This window comes from Lissotriton helveticus, chromosome 1_1, assembly GCF_964261635.1.
Source record: "Lissotriton helveticus chromosome 1_1, aLisHel1.1, whole genome shotgun sequence".
Taxonomy (NCBI): domain Eukaryota; kingdom Metazoa; phylum Chordata; class Amphibia; order Caudata; family Salamandridae; genus Lissotriton; species Lissotriton helveticus.
The window spans coordinates 1,700,292,371-1,700,317,230 of record NC_136057.1 but is presented as its reverse complement, the minus strand read 5'-3'; the positions used below and the strand labels follow the sequence as shown (position 1 = coordinate 1,700,317,230).

Sequence of the window (24,860 nt, the reverse complement as noted above, 5' to 3'; positions counted from 1 at the left end):
AAGTGAAGCTAAGCTTCACTTCAAAAGGTGTCGGAGGAATGCGGCTGAGGGAACAGACGGCGATTGCGGCTGAGGGAACTGATGTGCACGCGCTTTTAAGCTCAATGCACATGCGCATTGAGCTTAAAAGTCACGGGCACTGCAAGAAATCGCCACGATTCCTTGCTTGTTAGTTAAAGAGTGGTTAAGCCGCAATAGTCTCGCAAGCTCGATGCGCATGCGCATCGACAGGCGAGACCTAAAAAGGACGTTCCGGTGGAAACCAAGGTGGCTACCAGGATTCCAACACTTCAGGTGAGCCTGATTCCTGCTTGCGATGTGGTTCTAGGGGGCAGGATTCAGTATTTTCTAAACAATTGGCGCCTGATCTCTAACGATGCTTGGGTGCTAGAAACTGTTCAAGGGTACAGAATAGAATTTTACCTACCCCCACCCTCAAACCCACCCTCCCACTCCTCTTACTTTTTCCCTTCAAGATCAGGACTTCATTTCGGTAGAAATAAATTCACTCCTCAGGAAGGGGGTGATAGTTCAAACGGTCCGTCATTCCCATGGGTTCGTCAGCACGGTGTTTCTGGTCGAGAAGAAAGGGGGCGGGTCCCGCCTAGTTCTCAGTCTGAAGGAGTTCAACGGAGGGGTCGTTTACAGTCATTTCAAGATGGAGGGGATCCATCTGTTGCGAGATCTTCTGCGAGAAGGGGATTGGAGGATTCGTATCGATCTCAAAGACGCATACTTGTCGATTCTCGTCTTCGGTCCTCATCGTCGATTCCTTCAATTCCAGTGGCGGGGGACTTGGTTCGAGTATCTGGTTCTCCCGTCGGCCTCTCGTCTGCACCTTGATGCTTCACGAAACTTCTGAGGCCTGTCGTGGAACACTTACGCACTCGGGGTGTTCGCCTGATTATTTACTTGGACGACATTCTGATTATGGCAGATTGTCCGCTCAAACCCCTGCCTCATCTGGAGTGGTCCATCGACCTCTTACAATCTCTGGGGGTTCTGGTGAACGTTCAGAAATCTGTCTTGGCTCCAACACAGGTGATAGACTTTCTGGGCTTCAAGGTCAATTCACTTTCGTGTCAACTTCTTTTACCCAGTCAAAAGATTTGGTATATCAAGAGGGAACTGACTTCGGTTATTTCCAAACAGACTGTGTCATTGAGATCGTTAGCACGAGTTGTGGGTCTCTTGGCGTCCTCCATTTAGGCGATCTTCCCAGGTCCCCTACATTACAGAGCGCTTCAGCGATTGAAGATACGTCATCTCCAAAAAGGCCTCCGCTACTTGGATCAGATTCCTCTTTCAGAGGAAGCAAGGTGGGAGATGCAGTGGTGGTTAGACCACATGGATGCCTGGAATGGACAAGCCCTATTCGGTGCGTCGCCAGAACTAGTGGTAGAGTCCAATGCCAGTCTGTGGGGCTGGGGAGCCCGGTGAGGTCCTGTCTCGACGGGGGGTCGATGGTCTCCCCAGGAGTTATCTCTCCACATCAATTGCCTAGAACTTCTGGCAGGGTCGTTTGTGATCCGTTGTTTCTCTCCTCTTCAATCCAATTGCTGCAAACTTCTCCGCATGGACAACATCTCGGCGGTTCGCTGTCAACAAATCGGGCGGCACGAGGTCGAGGATATTGGCGGAAATAGCCAAGGATTTTTGGCATTTTTGTCTGCAACACAAGATCACGGTTATTGCAGAATATCCTCCCCGCCGCAACAATCAGATTGCGGATTGGAATTCGCGACATCTTCGGGACTTCAGCGATTGGAGGCTTCATTCTCGCGTGTTCCGTGTTCTCCTCCGGCTCTGGGGCCAGTGTCAGATCATCCTGTTTGCCTCTCGCCTCAATTCTCAGCTCCCGCTGTTCTTCAGTTGGAGGCCGGATCCGGAAGCCCTGGCAACGGATGCCTTTCTGCAGACTTGGCCGTCGAGCCTATGCTATGCCTTTCCCCCGTTCATGATGATTCCCAGAGTCTTGGCATGCATGAAACGTTATCGCTCCGAATTGTTTCTGATTGCTCCTCTGTGGAGGGGTCAAGCGTGGTTCCCAGTTCTCCTGGAAATATGTTGTGCAGTGCCGCTCCTTCTTCCCCAGAAGTGGAATCTCTTGTTGGATCCTCTTGGCACTCCGCATCCCCTGATTCTATCCGACAATCTTCATCTGTTGGCGTGGCAGATTTCGGGGACCGCTGTTCGGTCCAAGGCCTTTCTCGAGACACTTCCAATTTCATTAGTGAGGCCTGGTCTCCCAATACTCACAAACGCTACAAGGGGTCTTGGAAGCGATGGTGTGACTGGTGAGCTCAACGGGAGGTTGATCCCACTTCAGCGGATGTCTCCATGATCATTAATTTTTTGGCCTCTCTTGCTTCTTCCGGTTTGGCATATCGGACTGTCAACAATTTCCGTTCCGCCATTTCAGCGGGTCATATTCATATTGATGGTAAGCCTGCGGGTGAACATCCTCTGATTGCCAAGTTGCTTAAAGGTATCCGTCTGGCGAAGCCCCCTTGTCCTAAATACGTCTCTTTATGGGATGTTTCCATTGTTTTGCGATTTCTTGAGGGCTGGCCTTTCAATTCTTTATCTGGTGTTGGAGCGCGAAGCGCTCCCGCCAGCAAAATGTATTGTCACCGTGACGGCTTGCAAGGGAGTACAGACCGGGCCACGCGCAGATTGTGGAATGTGAACGCGCAGATTGTCAGCGTGCGCGTGCTCCCTTCCTGGCTCCGAACGCGTGCTGCTGCTGGCGCAGGGGCTGCAATTCCACAGCCGGCCACTGGGGACAGGTCCGAGACCGTCAGGGGGAAGCTGCGTCGGAGGTAGGAGCGAGGCATCGCCACAGAGGAGGAACCAGGCCGGCTGCTGGGCACTGAGCAGTGAAAAACCCCGGAGCAGCAAGGCCCCACCTCCCCCCACACCTCCGGAGTCCGGTTCGTTTCATTCTTGTTTTTATTCTCAGACAGCCGAGCTGGTAATGCTAAAAAAAAAAATGTAGCAGTGTGAACTTTGGCCTTCATGCCTTGCCATCATACGCAGTTGATGGGACCGGGTGTGCGTCAGGGACTGCGCGTTCGCAGCAGGGCCTGCAACCTGACGTGCTGTTTGCCTTCCGGACTCAATGTCTCTTGCCTGCAGAAGGGACATGACGGTGGCTGTTGGGAGCTGCTCTGGGCCTTCACGGAGATTGCCGTCCGTGCTGCCCCACCGCAGGCACGAGCTCGGTGCGCCTCAGATGCGGCCCAGCGCCGGAGCCTGCTGTCTCGTGAAGGTGAGTTAGCCGATACACCTGCCCTACCAGTCACTTTCCAAGACCTTTAGGCCGGCGGATCATGGAGGGAGCTGTGGCGTGTTCCTGCATGCTTGTCTCTCCACAGCAGGCCATAGAGAAGGAGGCAGCTGAACCCGATCTGCAGACAGTATTTGTTTCCCGAGCTACAGTACTTGGCTCCATTGCTGTATTGCATGGCCTCCTTGGTAAAGGGAAGCAGCGTCATTTGAGCGCTCACGGGTGTCTTCAGCTCTGCTCCCTCCATGACTCTCAGGTCCTCCTTTATTTTACTTTTTAAGAGGACCCTCTGCTAATGCCGTGAATCCCACAGACTCGAAGTATGTAATGGGGGGATCTGGGTATAGTGGCTAATAAGGGAATGTGCTCTGATACAGAACTTCAAAGTGAGGTCAAACAAAGCACTAGGAAAACCTGAAAGATTGTCTCACAAACCGATAGGGGAAACATTCTCGCCATCAAAATCAAATGTGATTAACAAACTGTTAGGTTAAAAGCTATCATTAGTTCAGTTCCTGCATCCTGCGGGTTTGATACGCTGTAATTTAGCAGCTCTTTACATGGCCTGCATCCCCCCACAGAGGCCTCTTTGTGCCGCCATCGCTACCGATTGCTCGTATTTGAAGTCTTTGTCACAGGAATGCGCAGCTTCGCTTGCAGACAACCACTGTCTCTGGAGGGGAACCATATGGTCTTATAAACCATTGTGCCTTAGAAGACTAATTGTAAAATGGTTTCAGACTTGAAAGTCTAACGCTGCTTTTTATTTTCTCGAATATAACCAGCCTTACTCTGTAGCTGGATAAGACATGGGTGCCCAACGTCGGTCTAGGAAGGCCGGGTCTGATTTTTAGTTAATCCAGGATCAATGTAAATCATTTAGACGGCTCTTAGTTGTCCTTAAAATCTGACAGCCGTCCACCCCATCCCTCCACCACCCGGTTTAAATTGGTTGCCAGCCTAGAATAGAACTGTATGTTACCCTCCGTCCAAACCTATTGCTCTTTAATATCATTACCCTGTCCCTGTACCTCTGATCGAGCTGTTGCCTTACGCCCCTGACCCTCTACTCAGCCTTCCATTTTGTTTCTGAAATTTATTCTCTTTTCTTCTGGCTCTCCACTGCTGCCCCCTCACCTCTCCGTCTGATCTTCACTCTCTTTGACTGTGGATCCACTGGTCCTATTAGCATGTGCCCCGTTTGTGCTGCCTCTCGCCACCAGACCTCCTTCCCGGTGAAAGTTCCAATTGATGACTTGCAAAAAGTTGCTACTTGAATCCACCCTGACAGAAGAATGTCTAACAACGGACCCCCTATGCTCAGCAGAGAAAACAAGGGGCATCTTTACTGTTAAAAATAAGATGACAACTGAGACCGGCAGATGCAAGGAGGCAACAATAAGCACTTCCAGTCTCGGCAGGCGCTGTCACCATAGCAGCCGAGTGGATCTCCAGAAACACACGTGACAGTCAATGGATCCAGTATCAGGTATTTGTAGTTGGTCACTTGTGATTCCCATCGGAGCTGTTCCGTTCCCCGTGCAACCTCACACCCCTTCCACTCCTCTGCCTAGATTATAGGCCCAGGCCTCACTGCTGCCCCCTGTGCCTCCTCAACGCCCTTCATACTTCATCTCTGCCCTTGTTGAATCTCTGTACCATGTGCATACCCAGTGCCCCTGGCGGCCCCTGTTTCCTCTCTTAACTCCTGTGCCTCCCTGCTGCCCTTAATGCCTCCTACCTGAACCCCGTGCATCCCCCACTCCCCGCTGCCATTGATGCCTCCTACCTGAACCCCGTGCATCCCCCACTCCCCGCTGCCCTTCATGCCTCCAACCTGAACCCAGTGCTTACCTCACTCCCCTGCCTCCCTGCTGCCATTGATGCCTCCTACCTGAACCCCATGCATCCCTCACTCCCCTGCCTCCCTGCTGCCCTTGACGCCTCCTACCTGAACCCTGTGTATCCCTCACTCCCCTGCCTCCCTGCTGCCCTTGATGCCTCCTACCTGAACCCCGTGCGTCCCTCACTCCCCTGCCTCCCTGGTGCCCTTGATGCCTCCTACTTAAACCCCGTGCATCCCTCACCCCTGCCTCCCTGCTGCCCTTAATGCCTCCTACCTGAACCCCGTGCATCCCCCACTCCCCGCTGCCATTGATGCCTCCTACCTGAACCCCGTGCATCCCCCACTCCCCGCTGCCCTTCATGCCTCCTACCTGAACCCAGTGCTTACCTCACTCCCCTGCCTCCCTGCTGCCATTGACGCCTCCTACCTGAACCCCGTGCATCCCTCACTCCCCTGCCTCCCTGCTGCCCTTGACGCCTCCTACCTGAACCCTGTGCATCCCTCACTCCCCTGCCTCCCTGCTGCCCTTGATGCCTCCTACCTGAACCCGTGCATCCCTCACTCCCCTGCCTCCCTGCTGCCCTTGATGCCTCCTACCTGAACCCCGTGCGTCCCTCACTCCCCTGCCTCCCTGGTGCCCTTGATGCCTCCTACTTAAACCCCGTGCATCCCTCACCCCTGCCTCCCTGCTGCCCTTAATGCCTCCTACCTGAACCCCGTGCATCCCCCACTCCCCGCTGCCATTGATGCCTCCTACCTGAACCCCGTGCATCCCTCACTCCCCGCTGCCTTTCATGCCTCCTACCTGAACCCTGTGCATCCCTCACTCCCCTGCCTCCCTGCTGCCCTTGACGCCTCCTACCTGAACCCCGTGCATCCCTCACTCCCCTGCCTCCCTGCTGCCCTTGACGCCTCCTACCTGAACCCTGTGCATCCCTCACTCCCCTGCCTCCCTGTTGCCTTTGATGCCTCCTACCTGAACCCCGTGCATCCCTCACTCCCCTGCCTCCCTGCTGCCCTTGATGCCTCCTACCTGAACCCCATGCATCCCTCACTCCCCTGCCTCCCTGCTGCCATTGATGCTTCGTACCTGAACCCTGTGCATCCCTCACTCCCCTGCCTCCCTGCTGCCCTTGATGCTTCATACCTGAAACCTGTGCATCCCTCACTCCCCTGCCTCCCTGCTGCTCTTGATGCCTCCTACCTGAACCTGTGCATCCCTCACTCCCCTGCCTCCCTGCTGCTCTTGATGCTCCTACCTGAACCCCGTGCGTCCCTCACTCCCCTGCCTCCCTGGTGCTCTTGATGCCTCCTACCTGAACCCCATGCATCCCTCACTCCCCTGCCTCCCTGCTGCCCTTGATGCCTCCTACCTGAACCCCGTGCATCCCTCACTCCCCTGCCTCCCTGCTGCCCTTAATACCTCCTACCTGAACCCGTGCATCCCTCACTCCACTGCCTCCATGCTGCCATTGATGCTTCGTACCTGAACCCTGTGCATCCCTCACTCCCCTGCCTCCCTGCTGCCCTTGATGCTTCATACCTGAAACCTGTGCATCCCTCACTCCCCTGCCTCCCTGCTGCTCTTGATGCCTCCTACCTGAACCTGTGCATCCCTCACCCCTGCCTCCGTGCTGCTCTTGATGCTTCATACCTGAAACCTGTGCATCCCTCACTCCCCTGCTTCCCTGCTGCCATTGATGCCTCCTACCTGAACCCCGTGCATCCCTCACCCCCTGCCTCCCTGCTGCCATTGATGCCTCCTACCTGAACACTGTGCATCCCTCATTCCCCTGCCTCCCTGCTGCCCTTGATTCCTCCTACCTGAACCCCATGCATCCATCACTCCCCTGCCTCCCTGCTGCCCTTGATGCCTCCTACCTGAACCCCATGCATCCCTCACTCCCCTGCCTCCCTGCTGCCCTTGACGCCTCCTACCTGAACCCTGTGCATCCCTCACTCCCCTGCCTCCCTGCTGCCCTTGATGCCTCCTACCTGAACCCCGTACATCCCTCACTCCCCTGCCTCCCTGCTGCCCTTGAGGCTTCATACCTGAAACCTGTGCATCCCTCACTCTCCTGCCTCCCTGCTGCTCTTGATGCCTCCTACCTGAACCTGTGCATCCCTCACTCCCCTGCCTCCCTGCTGCTCTTGATGCTTCATACCTGAAACCTGTGCATCCCTCACTCCCTTGCTTCCCTGCTGCCATTGATGCCTCCTACCTGAACCCCGTGCATCCCTCACCCCCTGCCTCCCTGCTGCCCTTGATGCCTCCTACCCGAACCCCATGCATCCCTCACTCCCCTGCCTCCCTGCTGCCCTTGATGCCTCCTACCTGAACCCTGTGCATCCCTCACTCCCCTGCCTCCCTGCTGCTCTTGATGCCTCCTACCTGAACCCCGTGCATCCCTCACTCCCCTGCCTCCCTGCTGTCATTGATGCCTCCTACCTGAACCCAGTGCTTACCTCACTCCCCTGCCTCCCTGCTGCCCTTGACGCTTCCTACCTGAACCCCGTGCATCCCTCACTCCCCTGCCTCCCTGCTGCCCTTGATGCCTCCTACCTGAACCCCGTGCATCCCTCACTCCCCTGCCTCCCTGCTGCCCTTGATGCCTCCTACCTGAACCCCGTGCATCCCTCACTCCCCTGCCTCCCTGCTGCCCTTGATTCCTCCTACCTGAACCCCGTGCATCCCTCACTCCCCTGCCTCCCTGCTGCCCTTATTACCTCCTACCTGAACCCGTGCATCCCTCACTCCCCTGCCTCCCTGCTGCCCTTAATGCCTCCTACCTGAACCCCGTGCATCCCCCACTCCCCGCTGCCATTGATGCCTCCTACCTGAACCCCGTGCATCCCCCACTCCCCGCTGCCCTTCATGCCTCCTACCTGAACCCAGTGCTTACCTCACTCCCCTGCCTCCCTGCTGCCATTGACGCCTCCTACCTGAACCCCGTGCATCCCTCACTCCCCTGCCTCCCTGCTGCCCTTGACGCCTCCTACCTGAACCCTGTGCTTACCTCACTCCCCTGCCTCCCTGGTGCCCTTGATGCCTCCTACTTAAACCCCGTGCATCCCTCACCCCTGCCTCCCTGCTGCCCTTGATGCCTCCTACCTGAACCCCGTGCATCCCTCACTCCCCTGCCTCCCTTCTGCCCTTGATGCCTCCTACCTGAACCCCGTGCATCCCTCACTCCCCTGCCTCCCTGCTGCCCTTGATGCCTCCTACTTAAACCCCGTGCATCCCTCACCCCTACCTCCCAGCTGCCATTGATTTCTCCTACCTGAACCCCGTGCATCCCTCACTCCCCTGCCTCCCTGCTGCCCTTAATACCTCCTACCTGAACCCGTGCATCCCTCATTCCCCTGCCTCCCTGCTGCCCTTAATGCCTCCTACCTGAACCCCGTGCATCCCCCACTCCCCGCTGCCCTTCATGCCTCCCACCTGAACCCAGTGCTTACCTCATTCCCCTGCCTCCCTGCTGCCCTTGACGCCTCCTACCTGAACCCCGTGCATCCCTCACTCCCCTGCCTTCCTGCTGCCCTTGACGCCTCCTACCTGAACCCTGTGCATCCCTCACTCCCCTGCCTCCCTGCTGCCCTTGATGCCTCCTACCTGAACCCCGTGCATCCCTCACTCCCCTGCCTCCCTGCTGCCCTTGATGCCTCCTACTTAAACCCCGTGCATCCCTCACCCCTGCATCCCTGCTGCCATTGATTCCTCCTACCTGAACCCCGTGCATCCCTCACTCCACTGCCTCCATGCTGCCATTGATGCTTCGTACCTGAACCCTGTGCATCCCTCACTCCCCTGCCTCCCTGCTGCCCTTAATGCCTCCTACCTGAACCTGTGCATCCCTCACTCCCCTGCCTCCCTGCTGCTCTTGATGCTTCATACCTGAAACCTGTGCATCCCTCACTCCCCTGCATCCCTGCTGCCATTGGTGCCTCCTACCTGAACCCCGTGCATCCCTCACCCCCTGCCTCCCTGCTGCCACTGATGCCTCCTACCTGAACCCCATGCATCCCTCACTCCCCTGCCTCCCTGCTGCCCTTGATGCCTCCTACTTAAACCCTGTGCATCCCTCACCCCTGCCTCCCTGCTGCCATTGATTCCTCCTACCTGAACCCCGTGCATCCCTCATTCCCCTGCCTCCCTGCTGCCCTTAATACCTCCTACCTGAACCCGTGCATCCCTCACTCCACTGCTTCCATGCTGCCATTGATGCTTCGTACCTGAACCCTGTGCATCCCTCCCTCCCCTGCCTCCCTGCTGCCCTTAATGCCTCCTACCTGAACCTGTGCATCCCTCACTCCCCTGCCTCCCTGCTGCTCTTGATGCTTCATACCTGAAACCTGTGCATCCCTCACTCCCCTGCCTCCCTGCTGCCATTGATGCCTCCTACCTGAACCCCGTGCATCCCTCACCCCCTGCCTCCCTGCTGCCATTGATGCCTCCTACCTGAACCCCATGCATCCCTCACTCCCCTGCCTCCCTGCTGCCCTTGATGCCTCCTACCTGAACCCCATGTATCCCTCACTCCCCTGCCTCCCTGCTGCCATTGATGCCTCCTACCTGAACCCCATGCATCCCTCACTCCCCTGCCTCCCTGCTGCCCTTGATGCCTCCTACCTGAACCCCATGCAACCCTCACTTCCCTGCCTCCCTGCTGCCCTTGATGCCTCCTACCTGAACCCCGTGCAACCCTCACTCCCCTGCCTCCCTGCTGCCATTGATGCCTCATACCTAAACCCCGTGCATACCTAAACCCCGTGCATCCCTCACTCCCCTGCCTCCCTGCTGCCATTGATGCCTCATACCTAAACCCCGTGCATCCCTCACTCCCTTGCCTCCCTGCTGCCATTGATGCCTCCTACCTGAACCCCATGCATCCCTCACTCCCCTGCCTCCCTGCGGCCCTTGATGCCTCCTACCTGAACCCCATGCATCCCTCACTCACCTGCCTCCCTGCTGCTCTTGATGCCTCCTACCTGAACCCCATGCATACCTCACTGCCCTGCCTCCCTGCTGCTCTTGATGCTTCATACCTGAACACTGTGCATCCCTCACTCCCTTGCTTCCCTGCTGCCATTGATGCCTCATACCTAAACCCCGTGCATCCCTCACTCCCCTGCCTCCCTGCTGCTCTTGATGCCTCCTACCTAAACCCCGTGCATCCCTCACTCCCCTGCCTCCCTGCTGCTCTTGATGCCTCCTACCTGAACCCCATGCATCCCTCACTCACCTGCCTCCCTGCTGCTCTTGATGCTTCATACCTGAAACCTGTGCATCCCTCACTCCCTTGCTTCCCTGCTGCCATTGATGCCTCATACCTAAACCCCGTGCATCCCTCACCCCCCTGCCTCCCTGCTGCCATTGATGCCTCTTACCTGAACACTGTGCATCCCTCACTCCCCTGCCTCCTTGATACCTCCTACCTGAACCCCGTGCATCCCTCACTCCCCTGCCTCCCTGCTGCCCTTGATGCCTCCTACCTGAACCCCATGCATCCCTCACTCCCCTGCCTCCCTGCTGCCCTTGATGCCTCCTACCTGAACCCCGTGCATCCCTCACCCCTGTTCCTCCCTGTCCATGATTTTGCCTTCTTATACCTCGTGCATCCTTCACCCCTGTGCCCCCCTGCTGCCCTTGATGGCTCCTTGCTGTACCCCATGCATCCTTCACTTCCATGCCCCCCTGCTGCCCTTCATACCTCCTTGTAGTACCTCATAGATCCTTCACCCCAGTGCCTCCCTGCTGCCCTTCTTCTTCATTCCTGTACCCCTTGCATCCCTGTACTCTAATGCTTCCTTGCTGCTCTTGAAGCCTCCTTCCTTGCAACACTTACATCCTTTCATCCTGTGCGCCTCTACAGCCCTTGATGAGTCCTTCCTTGTACCCCATGCATCCTTGCACCCTTGTGCCTCCCTGCTGCCATTGATGCCTCTTTCCTGTACCCTCTACTACCCTTGATGCTTCTTTCCTGTTCCTCGTGCATCCTTCATCTCCATGCATCCCTGCGGCCCTTGATGCCTCCTTCCTGCATCATTTCACCCAGTTTCTCCCTGCTGCCCTTGGTACCTCATTCCTGTTCGCAGTGCACTTGTTCACCCCTGTGCCTCCCTGCTGCCCTTAATGCCTCCTTGCTGTACCCCCTGCATGCTTTCACCCTTGTGCTTCCCTGCTGCCCTTGATGCTTCCTTCCTCTACCCCGTGCATCATTTCACTATTGTGCCTCCCTGCTGCCCTTGATGCCTCCTTCCTCTACCAAGTTCGTCCTTTCTGCCCTGTCCCTCCTCCCTGCTGCCCTTGGTACCTCCTTCCTGTCCCCCTTTCATCCTTTCACCCTGTCCGTGATGCGCTTGATGTTGCTTTCCTGTACCCCCTGCATCCTGACACCCATGTGCCTCCTTGCGGCCTTGGTGCCTCCTTCCGGAACCCCCTGCATCCTGAAAACCCTGTACCCCCCCCCCCTGCTGCCCTTGGTGCTCCCTTCCTGCACCCTGTGCATCTATTCACCATGTGCCCACCAATTGCCCTTGGAGCCTCCTTCCTGCCCCCTCTGCATCTTTCACCCATGTGCCTCCCTGCTGTCCTTGGTGCCTTCTTCCTGTACCTCCTGCACACTGACACCCCTGTGCCTCTCTTCTGCCCTTGGTGCCTCCTTCCTGTACCCCCTGCATCCTGACTCCCCTGTACCTCCCTGCTGCCATTGGGGCCTTCTTTCCGCACCCCATGCATCCTCCTCCCCTGTGCCTCCCTGCTGCCCTTTGTGCCTGTACCCTCTGCATCCTGACACCCCATGCCTCCCTTCTGCCCTTGGTGCACCATGCCTGTACACCCTGCATCCTGACACCCCTGTGCCTCTCTTCTACCCTTGGTGCCTTCTTCCAGCCAAGGACCCTCCATCAGGCCAGTGCCTGGCAAACATGAAAAGCCAGCAGCACATGGCATCCCCAGACGGTCCCATATCCAGGTAGAAACCAAGCCCGACGCTGCTTAACATTGGAGATCAGACAAGACCAGGTGCCACCAGGGTGGAATGGCCGCAATGCAGGAAAGACCACACTGGTCAGCCAGGAACTCCAGGGGCACCACCAAGACCGTCCCGAGTCGCCTCACAGCATCAATAACACGTCCTCCTGATCAGCCCAGCCACAGGAAGATGGGCCGGGACGACCGGTGACCCAGCCACAAGGGGTCATCCGCCAACAAACGCGGCTCCCAGCAGGCCAGGAGACTGCGCAGCCGGACGTTGGACAGAGGACAGCCCAGTAGCCCGACTGCATCCAGAGAACACTGCAGCAAGCAGCAGCAGGTAAGTCAACCAGCACCCACGTCCCATTCTGTCAGCAGACAGAAACAAGCCTTAAAATTGCAATAGGTCTCTGCTTTCATTAAGTTAAAGCTATTTGCTTTGCTATACAATACCATTAGCAAAGCAAATGGCTTTAACTTAATCAAAGGCGAGACCTATTGCATTTTCAATGCTTGTTTCAGGTTCTGACCCGAAGTAGAGGTTTTCTGTTACACCTGGCTTCGCTTCATTTTCAAGGGACTTCTGGTTCCAGTATTCTTCAATTGCCTGTATCCTCGTTCAGCTTGGACTTTTCCTGCGTTCGTGGACTTCCTTCCTGATGTTCTTCGTTTGGATTTCCTGTTTTGATTTGAACTGTTTTTTCCTCACCAAAGAAAGAGGAAGAGAGACTGTCTATATGGCCTTTTATACTGTAGTCTCTATGGTTGTTACCCTGGTGTTCATGGGTACTGTAGTTTTTTACTGTTTTATTGGCTGCTGAGCATTTCTAATAAAGAAATGAGAAAGCATAATCCTCGCCTCCTTTTCCTTAATAGAATTGAAAATTCTTGTCACGAATGTTCGCACATTTTGAATTGTGGTCCATTCTTTTTCTCACTTCCGCTCTGTTGCTTGTTGCCGTCATCCCTCTTGCCCTGTTACTTGTTGCCCCGTCCAATTGCTTATTGCCCCGTCAGTCCCTCTCGTCCCGTTGCCTGTTGCCCATGGCTTGTTTATATACAGTACCAGCTCAGCCCAGTGGCATTGCAGCACTCTATGTGATCACCAGTTACATTGCAAAAGATAGCATTCATTTATGAGGCACAGGGAAATTAACTGATGTGCCCCGTATCACAGGATGTGGAGCTGAAGCCGGGACTCAAACCAGGTTCCACCGTTCCAAAATTGGCATCCCTGGCCATAACGCCACATCATTGACAAAGCCCCTTGCTTTCAAGTTGCTTAAAAAACACAAGCATTGGCAAAGCTAACAGGTCTCGCTTATGCGAGATGTATTGATTTTATCAACTTTGTTTTTTACAGCATGTTTGAAAATACATTTTAAAAAAGCACCATGAAGCGGTCCACGCTGGCTGTATCCTAGCATTTTATTGTTTTTTACTTTCAAACATGCTGTTGTACAACATGGCTTAAAAACATTGAACTAGCTAATAGATCATGCACAGGCAAGACATACTTGCTTTCCCAATGCTTGTTATCTGTACTAGTGTATATTTACAAAGGAATTGACAACATACGTATGAAGTACAAAATAATCATAGCAGATAACAACGATGAATGCTATCATATAGGGGGTATCAGCAGGGAAACTGGAAGTGTGGAGCACCGCGACACAGCGATTATAGATTGGGTTTCATATAGACCTATTACGGTAAAACGATAGGACAAGGAACGTAGTGTTATGGTCGTAAAGACTTGCAGTAGAGGTATACTTTGCAAAAAAAACACAAGGATATTTATAGAAAGACTCAAAAGTGTAAGGGTGATAGGGCAATTTACAAGGGCAGTAAAGTAGAAAATGGCGAAGATGAGCGTGGAGAAAATATAGGGGGGGGGGCAGGTGGAAGCAGTTGAGGTGTTGGCAGGTATGACGTCAGGGTACCTCACAGTCTTACCTTTGTTGCATCCAGGCTGGTGATCACCCGGTCACCCTTGGCTTCCATGCTGCGGAAGCAAAGGGCGTTTTCGAAGTCATTCTGGTCCAGCCCCATTAACCCACATACTTCCTGTAGGGCTAGGGAGGGAAAAGCAACAGTGAGCAATGTGTTAAACAGTCTATATGAAGCATTCATATAGTCCAACATTCTGTTAAGTTCCTCAGACTGTACAGAACATCTGATACCCTGTGGGTGGTTCTTTAATACATTTCGAATGGTGGACCCGTATGTTTGGAGTATTCTTGGAAGCCCATGTCAGTGACTGTCAAGAGGAGGCCTGGAACACTTTGAATTCCTGCCTGCTTGCATATAAAGATTACAACCAGCAGGGGCAGCCCTGTCACCCAAACCTGGGGCTTATAAACAATATGAGAGCTACAATGGTTAACTGCCTGATTCATCAAGCTAAATTGCACTCGCAAAGGGCAAGATTCTCAGAATCTTGCCTTTTGCGAGTGCAATTTTTGCATTTGGGATTCATCATCCCAAATGCAAAATTCGCTATTTAAGAATTCGCACATTTGCGAAGAATTGAATTTAAGGAATCTCTATTTGAGATTCCTTAAATGCAATTCATGAAGCATTTTAAAATTGCGAAATTGCAATTTTGGGCCGCTATTTACCGAGAGGTCAGACCTCTCGGTAAATAGCAAAAACTTAGAAAAATGCATTTAAATGCATTTTTCTAAGTTGCATGTTACACACACATGTCCTTTGGACATGTGTGCGCGCAACACCAATGTAGATTACATTTCAGGGGTGCTACAGGGTGTCCTTTGGACACCCCTGCACCCTTGAAATCGAATCCTTATTTGCGATTAGCTAATTGCTAATCGCAAATAAGGAATAACTCCCCATGCATTCCTATGGGCCTGTAGGCCTGTAGGCCCATAGGAATGCATGGGGAGTTATTCCTTATTTGCGATTAGCAATTAGCTAATCGCAAATAAGGAACATGTAGGAATCGCAATATTTATTGCAATTCCTACATGAATCCCGATTTGCAAGTCCTTAATAGCGATTCGTTATGAATCGCTATTAGGGGCTCGCAAAACGGGAGAATGATGAATCAGGCTGTAAGATTCTTAATTAAATACAAACATTAGTAACTTGAAATGATTCATATCAATAATCAAAGAAATTATGAAATAGTACCTTAATGTATCAAAAATAGTTCTTTGTTTAATAGAAATTATTTTCATACAAATACATGACAATACAGAAAATGCTCCTAAAAGTACACAAACATATGTCAATAACAAAGACAAACTTTGGTGTAGGCATAAAAAATAATAGAGGCATCAGAAGAGAAAATGATACACAAAAACAAAAAACATTCAATGCTTCCTCTGATTTTTTGCCAGGCAAGGCGTTGACGGTGTTTCGACCATAGTCCTTTAGCAGGTCATCATCAGGACAAGAACGTGATGAATAATGTTGAAATCATCAATATGTTGACATTTTAACATTCACATTTTAGTACCAAGACATTGTGCTGCTCTACACCATTTTTTTCTAGGTTTTCTGGGAGCTTGTTTAATAAGCAGTGAATCTGTTTGGATTGTAACTAAAAGATCACACTTGTCTGCTTATACCCCCAATTTGATATTTTGCGTGAAAGGCTGAATAATTGAATATTATAATTTATTACATTTGCACCTTTAAATTAGTACGTGTATAACCATTTTTTTACCCGAAAAGGTTTTATATTTGAAGGTAGTATGTTATTTTTATTGGATTCTTTCGTTTGTACTTTTAATATGTTACCTACACACACTCTCTTTGAGACATATAAAAAGTAACATTCCGCCTTTTACACATTTTACACCTAAAAATAAAGCGTAATACTGATTGCAGTTCAAAACCACAATCTGATAAAAGTGAAATATGGAGAAAACATTTGTTTCTGTGTTTTACAGTCACTGTGGTGTACCTTTCATCTTTCAACTACCTTCAGCGCTTTTGAAGAAAAAGTCTGCCTCACAATTTTTCTAACAAAGCAGCGCCAGGATGGGTTCACACATGGCGTAGGAAAGCTGGCTTTGTTTTCAAAGGGGCCTACTTGAAATATATGATGCACTACATTAGCATGTCAGTTATGATTGTTATTATGGTTACATGCGGCATTTGTGTTGTTTTTAAGCAGAAATACATAAAGTAAAGTACCATAGCCTACAGGATGAGAAATGACCAATAGATCCAAGCCTTGGTTCTCAAGAATCAAAGTCGGCCGTAGTAGCAATAAAAGGTGCATCTTTCTTATTGTGATTTTCCCTTTCAAATGTGTAAAGTAAAAGTCACAAACATGAACATTGGTAAGCTAGCATTTTGAGTAATTAAAGTGCTATTTGTTTCTTTCTTTAAAAGAAATAAGCACAATGCACTTCGCTTCCAAAGTACCCAAAAATATAAAATTGTTTTATAATTACACAAAACCAATAACCTTAGATAAGCATTTCAAAGAAAGGACTTTAATTCTAGGGAATTTAAATTGGGTCTATGCGCGTTGCAAATATAATTGTGGCTTTGCTTGTAGTTGCAATTACAACTTGAGCGATGGAATAGGTATAGTAAAAGTGCATTAACTGTCTAATTGCAAAAAAAATTAAATAGCTGTGTTTTCTACAAAAAACACGAAACTAAATCAAAGAAATAAAACACGTTTTTAACTGAATGTGTTAAAATTAGAACGATCTGTATGGCTGTTTTTCAGAAGCATTTTACACGTTCATCTAGTGCAGGTTGTGGACTTTGGAACTCGGAGACTTAGGATATGGTGCCTACATCCTGTATGCTTGCGGCTACCGTGAAGCGGGTGCCACGCTGCATGAATAGTGTTAAGAATTTCAACCAAAAAAGCATCAATTTAAATGAAGGGTAGCAGCTGTGGAGCGTGTGAAGCGCTAAACAATCACAACTTTGAAGAGAGTGTAGTGAGAGAACAGTGGCTGAGCTTTATAACGTTCGCAGTCCATTTTGAAGGAGGTAAGTAGTGGTGTTTTCTTCAAACAAGACCAAAACAGTTGTTTGTCTAAAATAAATAGGTAAATATTTCTTCCAACCGTAACTCCACCTCTGTACTGTGTTTGGGCCCGTGAAGCCCCAAAACTCGTAAAATACTAAAACTATACATGCCGCATGAATAAGTACAGGGAAAAACTTCCCTTTAGATTACAATGTATACTTTCAAATACAAACATCAAAGAAATTAATGTACCAAAAAAAAAGGCACGTGTCCTCCCAAAGCGGCCGCAAAGTTAAATAAACGTATACCCTAATAAACAAAGCTCAATGGCCCGCACCTACCATCCACCTCCTGTCCCCCAGGGTGGCACGGACTGGCAGGGGAAGAAAGAAGATGAAAGGGTGGGGGTGTAGACAAAGCAGTAACAGGGTGTATGATGTGTGTGAGGAGAGCCTTCCCGTGCAAAAACAAAACAAAGTAGACAGAAGAGCAATTTCACATGTAACGGGGCCTGTTGCCAGGGACAGGAACCACCCACCGAAAAGAGGGACAAATGTCACAGAAAGAAAGGGTATTTAGACAAACATACAAAAGAACCAATGGGAAGCGAGAGGCTGGATCAATGCCCATATAGTGGATACAGCATGCCTCGCAGAGCAGAACATGCGTGCTAACTCTCGGCTCGACCTAAAAACTGAATGAAGTATGTATTCGTCTGAAATTAATTAGAAGCGTAAGTCGAGAACAAATACACTTTCTAGTTGTAGACTTGAGTATCAAGAGCAAACAAAATCAACAGAAGTCTGCATAACAGACCAAAATACCTTATTGTAATACAACCGCTTTCACCCAGAGCCTTTACAAAACATCTACCAACCTCGCAATGCAAATTATCAATCTACTCACAGTCACAAAAAAAAGTTGGAAAAATGTCAACGAATAGTATCACCTAAAACAATTTTACAGACAGCTGCACAAAAGGTTGGGAAAATGGATTGAACTAACATAGAAAACTGTATTGAGCACATGGTGTAAATTTTCAAATAGTCTAAATCTAGTCATGAGATTAGATGAATCCTAAATAAACAGTGGACTATGTTAAAACAAGATGATGAGATGAGACACATATCTGAGAGCAAACAACTTCACATCAAAGGTCTGGAAATGTAAGAAACATGGTTATGCATGCTAAACAAGACAATAAGGAAATAGTACATTTGAGTAACAAAAAGAAATGTACTTACCCGTGTCTGCAATGTTCACAATGCAATAATATCATTCAGACTTACTACATAGGTGTTTCTCATAATGGTTATAAATCTTCGTAAGATCCTTAGCAGCATGCAATTAAAAACTGTGTATTTTGTTTGAAATGTCCCTACAGCCAAGGTCAAGTGGATTGAGCATAAAAACGGAATTCAAACTGGCAATAAAGGGATCTTGATAGCAAGAGTTTTATCATAGTTTAAATCAATTCTAATTACAAGTATTGGAGGTAGTCTTAATTATAAAAGAATGTGACAAAGACAAACATGAGTAGTATGATGGGCTAAAAAAAGAAATTTAAAACAGGGACATGCACCCAAGGGGCTAAATGAAAAAAGTAATTTGAGTGTCAATGGAAGTTTTAATTTGGCTGTATTTGTTTAATAGGTCTCTAATGAGTCAGCAAAGAGTTTTAATTTTTAATTCAATTGATGTTACAAGATATTCAAGATTACAACAGGCATGGAGAATAGATGTGTAACAGGTACATTGGCAAGGAAAAAGTGAAGACCTCGTATTAGGGACTCACTGTGCATAATGGAAGAATGCGGTCTTCAGGCGTACTGTGCACAAATAAAACACTGATCACAGAGGTTCATCTATATAATTGTTGATAATATCACCAAGTAAATACTGCTATTTTTAGTAGTTAAAGTTCATTAAGTAACTATGCATGAAATATTCTTTATATTTGAAGTTACAAGACTTATTTCTCAAATAGCAGGTGTCACGCCTGAAGAACACTATCAACTAAAAATGCAAAGGGTAAATAAAATGGGCACATGAACATGAAACTATTTAAATATGAAGAGATTTGAATTCAATAATTACACAGAACAATTCTGAAGGTGTTTATTCAGAAAGACATGGTTAATAAAAATAAATTTTCTATTCAACAGAGGACTTATAAGCCACCTTGCAGACCATATGCATGGTGGGCATAGGTATAGATGTCCATGTTAAAAACTACAAGAGTGACAAGCTGTGTGAGAGGGCTGTCCACACTGCACTATTCATAAACACTGCAAGCAAGGTGTGGGGTGGGCAAGCGAATGATGGGATGGTTTAAAATCGAAGCAGTAGCCATAGACACTGAGGTGAATAGACTATGAGCAGGGATTACCGTGGAATAAGGGTCGTGCGACAGCCACTGACCTTTTGACTCCACAATATAGCTGGAACTCATGCCATCGGCCTGGAACTTGCCCTCGAGCTCAATGTTGCCCAACTTCAAGATGACAGCCACCACCTGTAGGAGCGAGGTCACATCCTCATCCGAGAAGCCGATGGTATCCATGGCTTTCTGCAGGGCACAGAGAGAGTAATTATTTCTTTAAATAAGCTTTTCAATGTCTTTGTCAATAAGTAGTGCATGCAAGTGGAAGTATTTTCTAGAAACTGCAGCATAAATGTTATCTTTAGATGTTCTTCCTTCATTGATAATGTTTATGTCGTGCACACATGGATCAAGAGTGGAAACTTTCAAAGACAACATATAGGCAATAGCATGAGCAGCATAAAAGACCAGTCTAAATACAAACACAAATATTTTACAAAGATATGTGGGATACAGTAAACAGAATAACTTCTTCAAAGGACATACACAAAAACCACAGTAGAGGTTAAACTACATGAAAAGTGCTACTACAGATTAACTAAAACACCATTATGTATGGGAACTATACATAGCTATCATAGGGGCACAATTCAACACCTGGATCTGTATTATACATAAGGCGCACTTTCCCTGTTTGCGCCACAGTGCACCTTTCAAAAGGCGCAAACAAGGCAAGTGGACCCTATTATGGAGAATGCGCTGCCCCCTAGGGCTGCCGCTACCTTCTGTTGCCCAGGGGCAGAGCATTCAAGTGAAATACGGAATGGCTGCTTCAAAGCTTTCGTAAAGCAGTCAAGACCTGGCTTTTCGACCAATAACTGATTCGGCCTGACCATCCACGACTAACTACATTATCATAGCGCCGGGAAACCCTTTCGGGTAGCTGTCGCGCTCTAAAAGCGCAAATAATAAATAAATAAATAAATAAAAGCTGCTACGCTTTCACACTGCAAGCGGCACATCACCTGATCTTTCAAGAGGATAGGGATATCCCATTGCAGGCAGATGCAGTGAATGACTGCACCCACATGAAGGGGAAGTCTGGGGTGGTCCCCTGGACCACCTTTATCCCCCAGAGGACTGCCTTTAGGCATGTTTGCCTCTGCACCCATGTCGGTAATATGGCGCGGGTGCATAGGCAAAGTGAATCCCTCCTCAGGGAATGTTCTTTCATGATAGGGTGGCGCTAAATGTGCGCCTGCGCTATCATACTACAGAAGGGGATGCACAAGTGTGCGCGACCCCTTCTGTAATCGCATTTTGTCCCAGGGGTGCACAAAGCGGGCGCACACGACTGTTGTGCCCCCGGGGCACAATGTCTAAAACAGCCTCTGGTGGACCATGTTCAGACCTTTTTTTAAAAGCCCAATCAGACTGAAATCATTTATGTTGTTATTTTAAAATTATTACTGAGAATTTTATATGGCACTTCATAACTACTTTTTTGCATTTTCTAAGCCTCGTGAACAGTAGGGGCTGCCATTACCCGGCTAATTGACCCTAAAACGGTTCTCTATGGTTCTCTCTAGGTAGAGTGTGGTGCAGGGGTTCAGAATGGAGTGTCCCTTGGGGAAGGGGCCAAAAATTATCTAAATATGCCCGGTGCCTTTGTTCAATGCTAGAGGCAATCTAAAAAACGACACAATGGAGCAATTGGTGGGATTTTCCGTGGTTCGAAATTGGTGTTTTAAGTGTTTCCGTTCACCAATTCGTTATGTTGCCTGTGTATATAGCTATGAAAGAGAACCTGATAAATTACTGAGAAACCATCCACTGCGGAGTAGAAACTAAGACATACTTATAATCTACACTGAAACTTAAGTCACTGTAAATTGTATAGGGGCGACTAGATGCCCTATCTGAATATAATTACAATGGCACCCACTGGTCCGGGGACACCACAATAAAACTAAGAGAAATAACACTGGCAAGCACCCATGGGAAGAGTAGACTTCCTACTTAGAAAGTCCCTCCCTCTGAAAGATGAGACAGAAAACCCTGGAGAGGGGTTTCTTGGACATTTCACTGAAATACCACAGCACCATTTTCCTCTAGTAGCCCAAGTTCAACAATGCTGTGATCCCACGGCCTTCTGTTTCAACTTCACTTCACCATGGTAATTTTGGCCGACAACTCCCCCGATGCACATCTTTCTGCTGGCTCCCCAAGCATCCAAGCCTCCATGTTTGAAACAACCTGCCATATATGAACCAGAAACACGCCCACAGAGAGAGAGAGAGTTGTACAATAGTCGTATCCAACATAGCAACACCAGTCATGTCCACTTTCAGGGCAAATCTGGAAAATAAATGTTTCTTTGCGCTTTGAATAATTCAGTAACCAAAGAGCTCTGTCTTGGTGATATCCAATGTATATGAACTTCCACAAAGGAAAATCCATGAGCGTATATACCTAATCAGAAGGGCCATTGGCAGCTCTAATAACTTCAAGAGCTGAAGACCTAAGGATTCCCTGTTAGAGGTGCTTCCACCTGATGCAGACTACACTTGAAGGAAAAACTGAAACACCTCCATAAAGATTCAGTCCATTCTTTGCCTCTGTGGATGCAGCTAAACACAATGAGAGCTGGCTAAAATCATTATCTTACAGGCCGAATTATAAATATTTGGAAACAGTCGCCATCCTTCTCTGCTCCTAAATAACCCCTAACACCCATCATTAACTTCCCAACTGTTTCGCATCTCAAATTGATAACTCATTAGTTATGATCTGTATATTCCTCAAAATGGTACTTGTGACCTTTGGAAGAGATTGTTCTGCAAACTTTCCATCACAATATTGCCCGGGATGAGCAGCGGATTTATGGACAAGCTGCATCTCCATCTATATGTTGAAAGCACTATTTTTCATAGTCAATGGTGACAAGCACCATTTTATCTTCGGATGATGGTCCTAGAGAAATACCGTAATGGGACCGAAACATGTCCATGAAAAACAACAATCCTTTGTCCCTCTATGGACTGCACTATGAGGAACACTGTTTAGGCCTCTCATAGCCTGTTTTATCTTAAATGTGTTTGTAAATATTGGTATATGTTATATGTTGACCATATGCAGGTGGGTGCCGGCGTTTTATGAATGTAGAAACGTGGTCATGAGATACTAAACACCAATGAATAGAACATATTCCTTCTGAGATACTTCTGATTAAATATGTCCCCGGGACAGTTTTTTGTGATTATAATCTACCTCAGCCCCTTGAACAATTGGGTAGCCCCTGCCTCTATGCATAGTAGACAGGCCTTTTCTGAATAAGGACCCACAGTTTCTCCTAATCCAGCAAACGCCTCCTCATGACACCTGAGAATAATTTAGTGCGGGGGCTTCATAAAAAATAGTAACAAATAACTTCTCAGATCCTCCCAAAACCATGACCTAAAAAAAGGCTCCCTTTAAGATAGCAGAACACACTACTAACAACAATGAGGCCCACCACATTGAAAAAGCTCTCAGGTAATCATTCACCAACTTATCAGGGCAAAGTAGTACTACTACTTTGAGCAGCTGCAATCAGAGTCAATACTCTCAAACAGCTGTGAATTACCACTGTACTGGTTGAATAATCAAACCCTTGCTCACTATAACCGTATACGGCAACAGCATACTCCAGGCAAACGTCCTTAGTAACAGGACCGGACTGGCCGTAGCGGGCACCAGGCATTTTCCCGGTGGGCCGGAAGGGTGGGGGCTTGTTTTGGGCATATGGGGGCAGTTTTTTGCTACTGGGGAATGGTTTTGCAGCAGTGCTGCAAAATCGGCCACTGTAACAAAAGGGCAGCAGACCCCCCCCCCCCCCCTCCCCAACCCCGCTCGGCCGGTCAGGCGAAATTGCCAGGGCTAGTTCTTGTTCCCAGTTCGGCCCTGCAGGCACAGGTGTAAATTTACCAAAATACCAGGGACAGCACACGTGGCACACACCAGTTTACCCCAACACCATCACAGAATTAACCTATTGGAAGATCTGTAGTGCCTCAACCTCCTCCTGTTTTCCACTGAGCGGCTAAGGCAAGATCTAGGAATAAAAACTACAAGAAGTTAAGCGGGTTTTCGGAACCTTGCTTGATTTATGCATCTAATGTGGCTGTCATGATTCTAGAGACCAGTGGCAGCGAGTGTGATGCAAGGGTAGCACAGCTGCTACCCGTGTGTACACCTGCTTACACCTAAACGACATCCACAGCTACAGGGATATCATAATGTATATTCTTCTAGGCCTAAATGCTGTATATCTCCAGGTTTGCACATGATTCGCCCTAATATGTCCCCCGCATAGAGTGATACAGGAGTTGGAAATCCTCACCATATCGAGACATTGATTACAAATTATATATATGGATTTTAAGACGCGGATCCAGTCTGATAGATCAAATGCCATCCCCTCTGCACCATCTAGTCCGTCGGTCAATCCCTGGTGTTCTGGTATTAGATTTTTGGAATGGAGGACATTCTCCTGCACGATTGGACCCTTGTGTCCAACCCTCCCATTGATCCATCAGCGCTGTCGTACCTGAACTTCCCGGAACTTCTCCGCGTCATCCACGCCTTCCAGGCTGTGCGACTCCTTGTTGAGGTAGGCGTACTTGCCGCAGTCTGGGTCCAGCTTCAGTTTTTCTGGAGGGGAGGAAGACATGATGCGTAAGCACTTTGTTATTATTCTGTGGCAGCAGGGTCAGGGATTGCCTGGTCTAGCCCTACAACTTTAAAATCAGGCCTCAGTGAATAGCAAAAACATACCTGGCTTACAACTCAGTAGGTCTTGGTGATGTGCAACTAATCCTATACCTGAAGATATGCACCCATTCCTTTACCTACTCAAACAGCACTTAGTTAATGGCACTTCCATACCCTGAAAAAATACTTACGGCCCAATTCATAGAGGGCCTCCGCACTCGTGATGGAGGCTCCGCAGTCGTAATAGAGGCCCCGCAGTCGTGATGGAGGCCCCGCAGTCGTGGCGGCACCTCCGAAATAAGAAACTGCAATGCAGAGGTCCCACCACAAGTGTGGCCCCACCGTCACAACTGCAGGGTTTCCGCCACGACTGTGGGATCTCCGCCACGACTGCGGGCCCCTTTGTGAATCGGGCCCCAAGTGACTGCGCATATTCTTCAGCCTGTTAAAGCTTAGCGAATACTGACTAACTTGTCGGTGTCTCATGCAATGCTTCCTCTAACCTGTTAAGCAACCTCGCAGGTGGGGGTGGCTCTAGTAAATACGTTTTATGTATATATTTATTTGGACATTCAATTGACCTCAACAGTCCCCACCACTAGGGTGCAGCACTCCCTGCATGGTTGTCTGTCAGCTGGGACGTTCAGGGATGCTGATGGCATGGGGCTTGCTGAAGACCTGTTGCTGATGTACAAGGGGTGCATGCATGTA

The 24,860-nt window shown here is 49.2% G+C and overlaps 1 protein-coding gene across 5 annotated transcripts in view; it reads right to left on the bottom strand.

The window, feature by feature from the left end:
• The window catches only part of MYO1A (myosin IA), a 388,633-nt gene that overhangs the window by 183,335 nt on the left and 180,438 nt on the right, over positions 1–24,860 (bottom strand). For all 5 annotated transcript variants that reach the window (XM_078689001.1, XM_078689003.1, XM_078689002.1 and 2 more), the window contains exons 9-11: positions 23,986–24,089; positions 19,496–19,643; positions 14,068–14,186 (exon numbers count right to left, since the gene is read on the bottom strand). In XM_078689001.1, the coding sequence (XP_078545127.1) occupies positions 14,068–14,186; positions 19,496–19,643; positions 23,986–24,089 (371 nt within the window). The remainder of the gene's footprint in view (positions 1–14,067; positions 14,187–19,495; positions 19,644–23,985; positions 24,090–24,860) is intronic.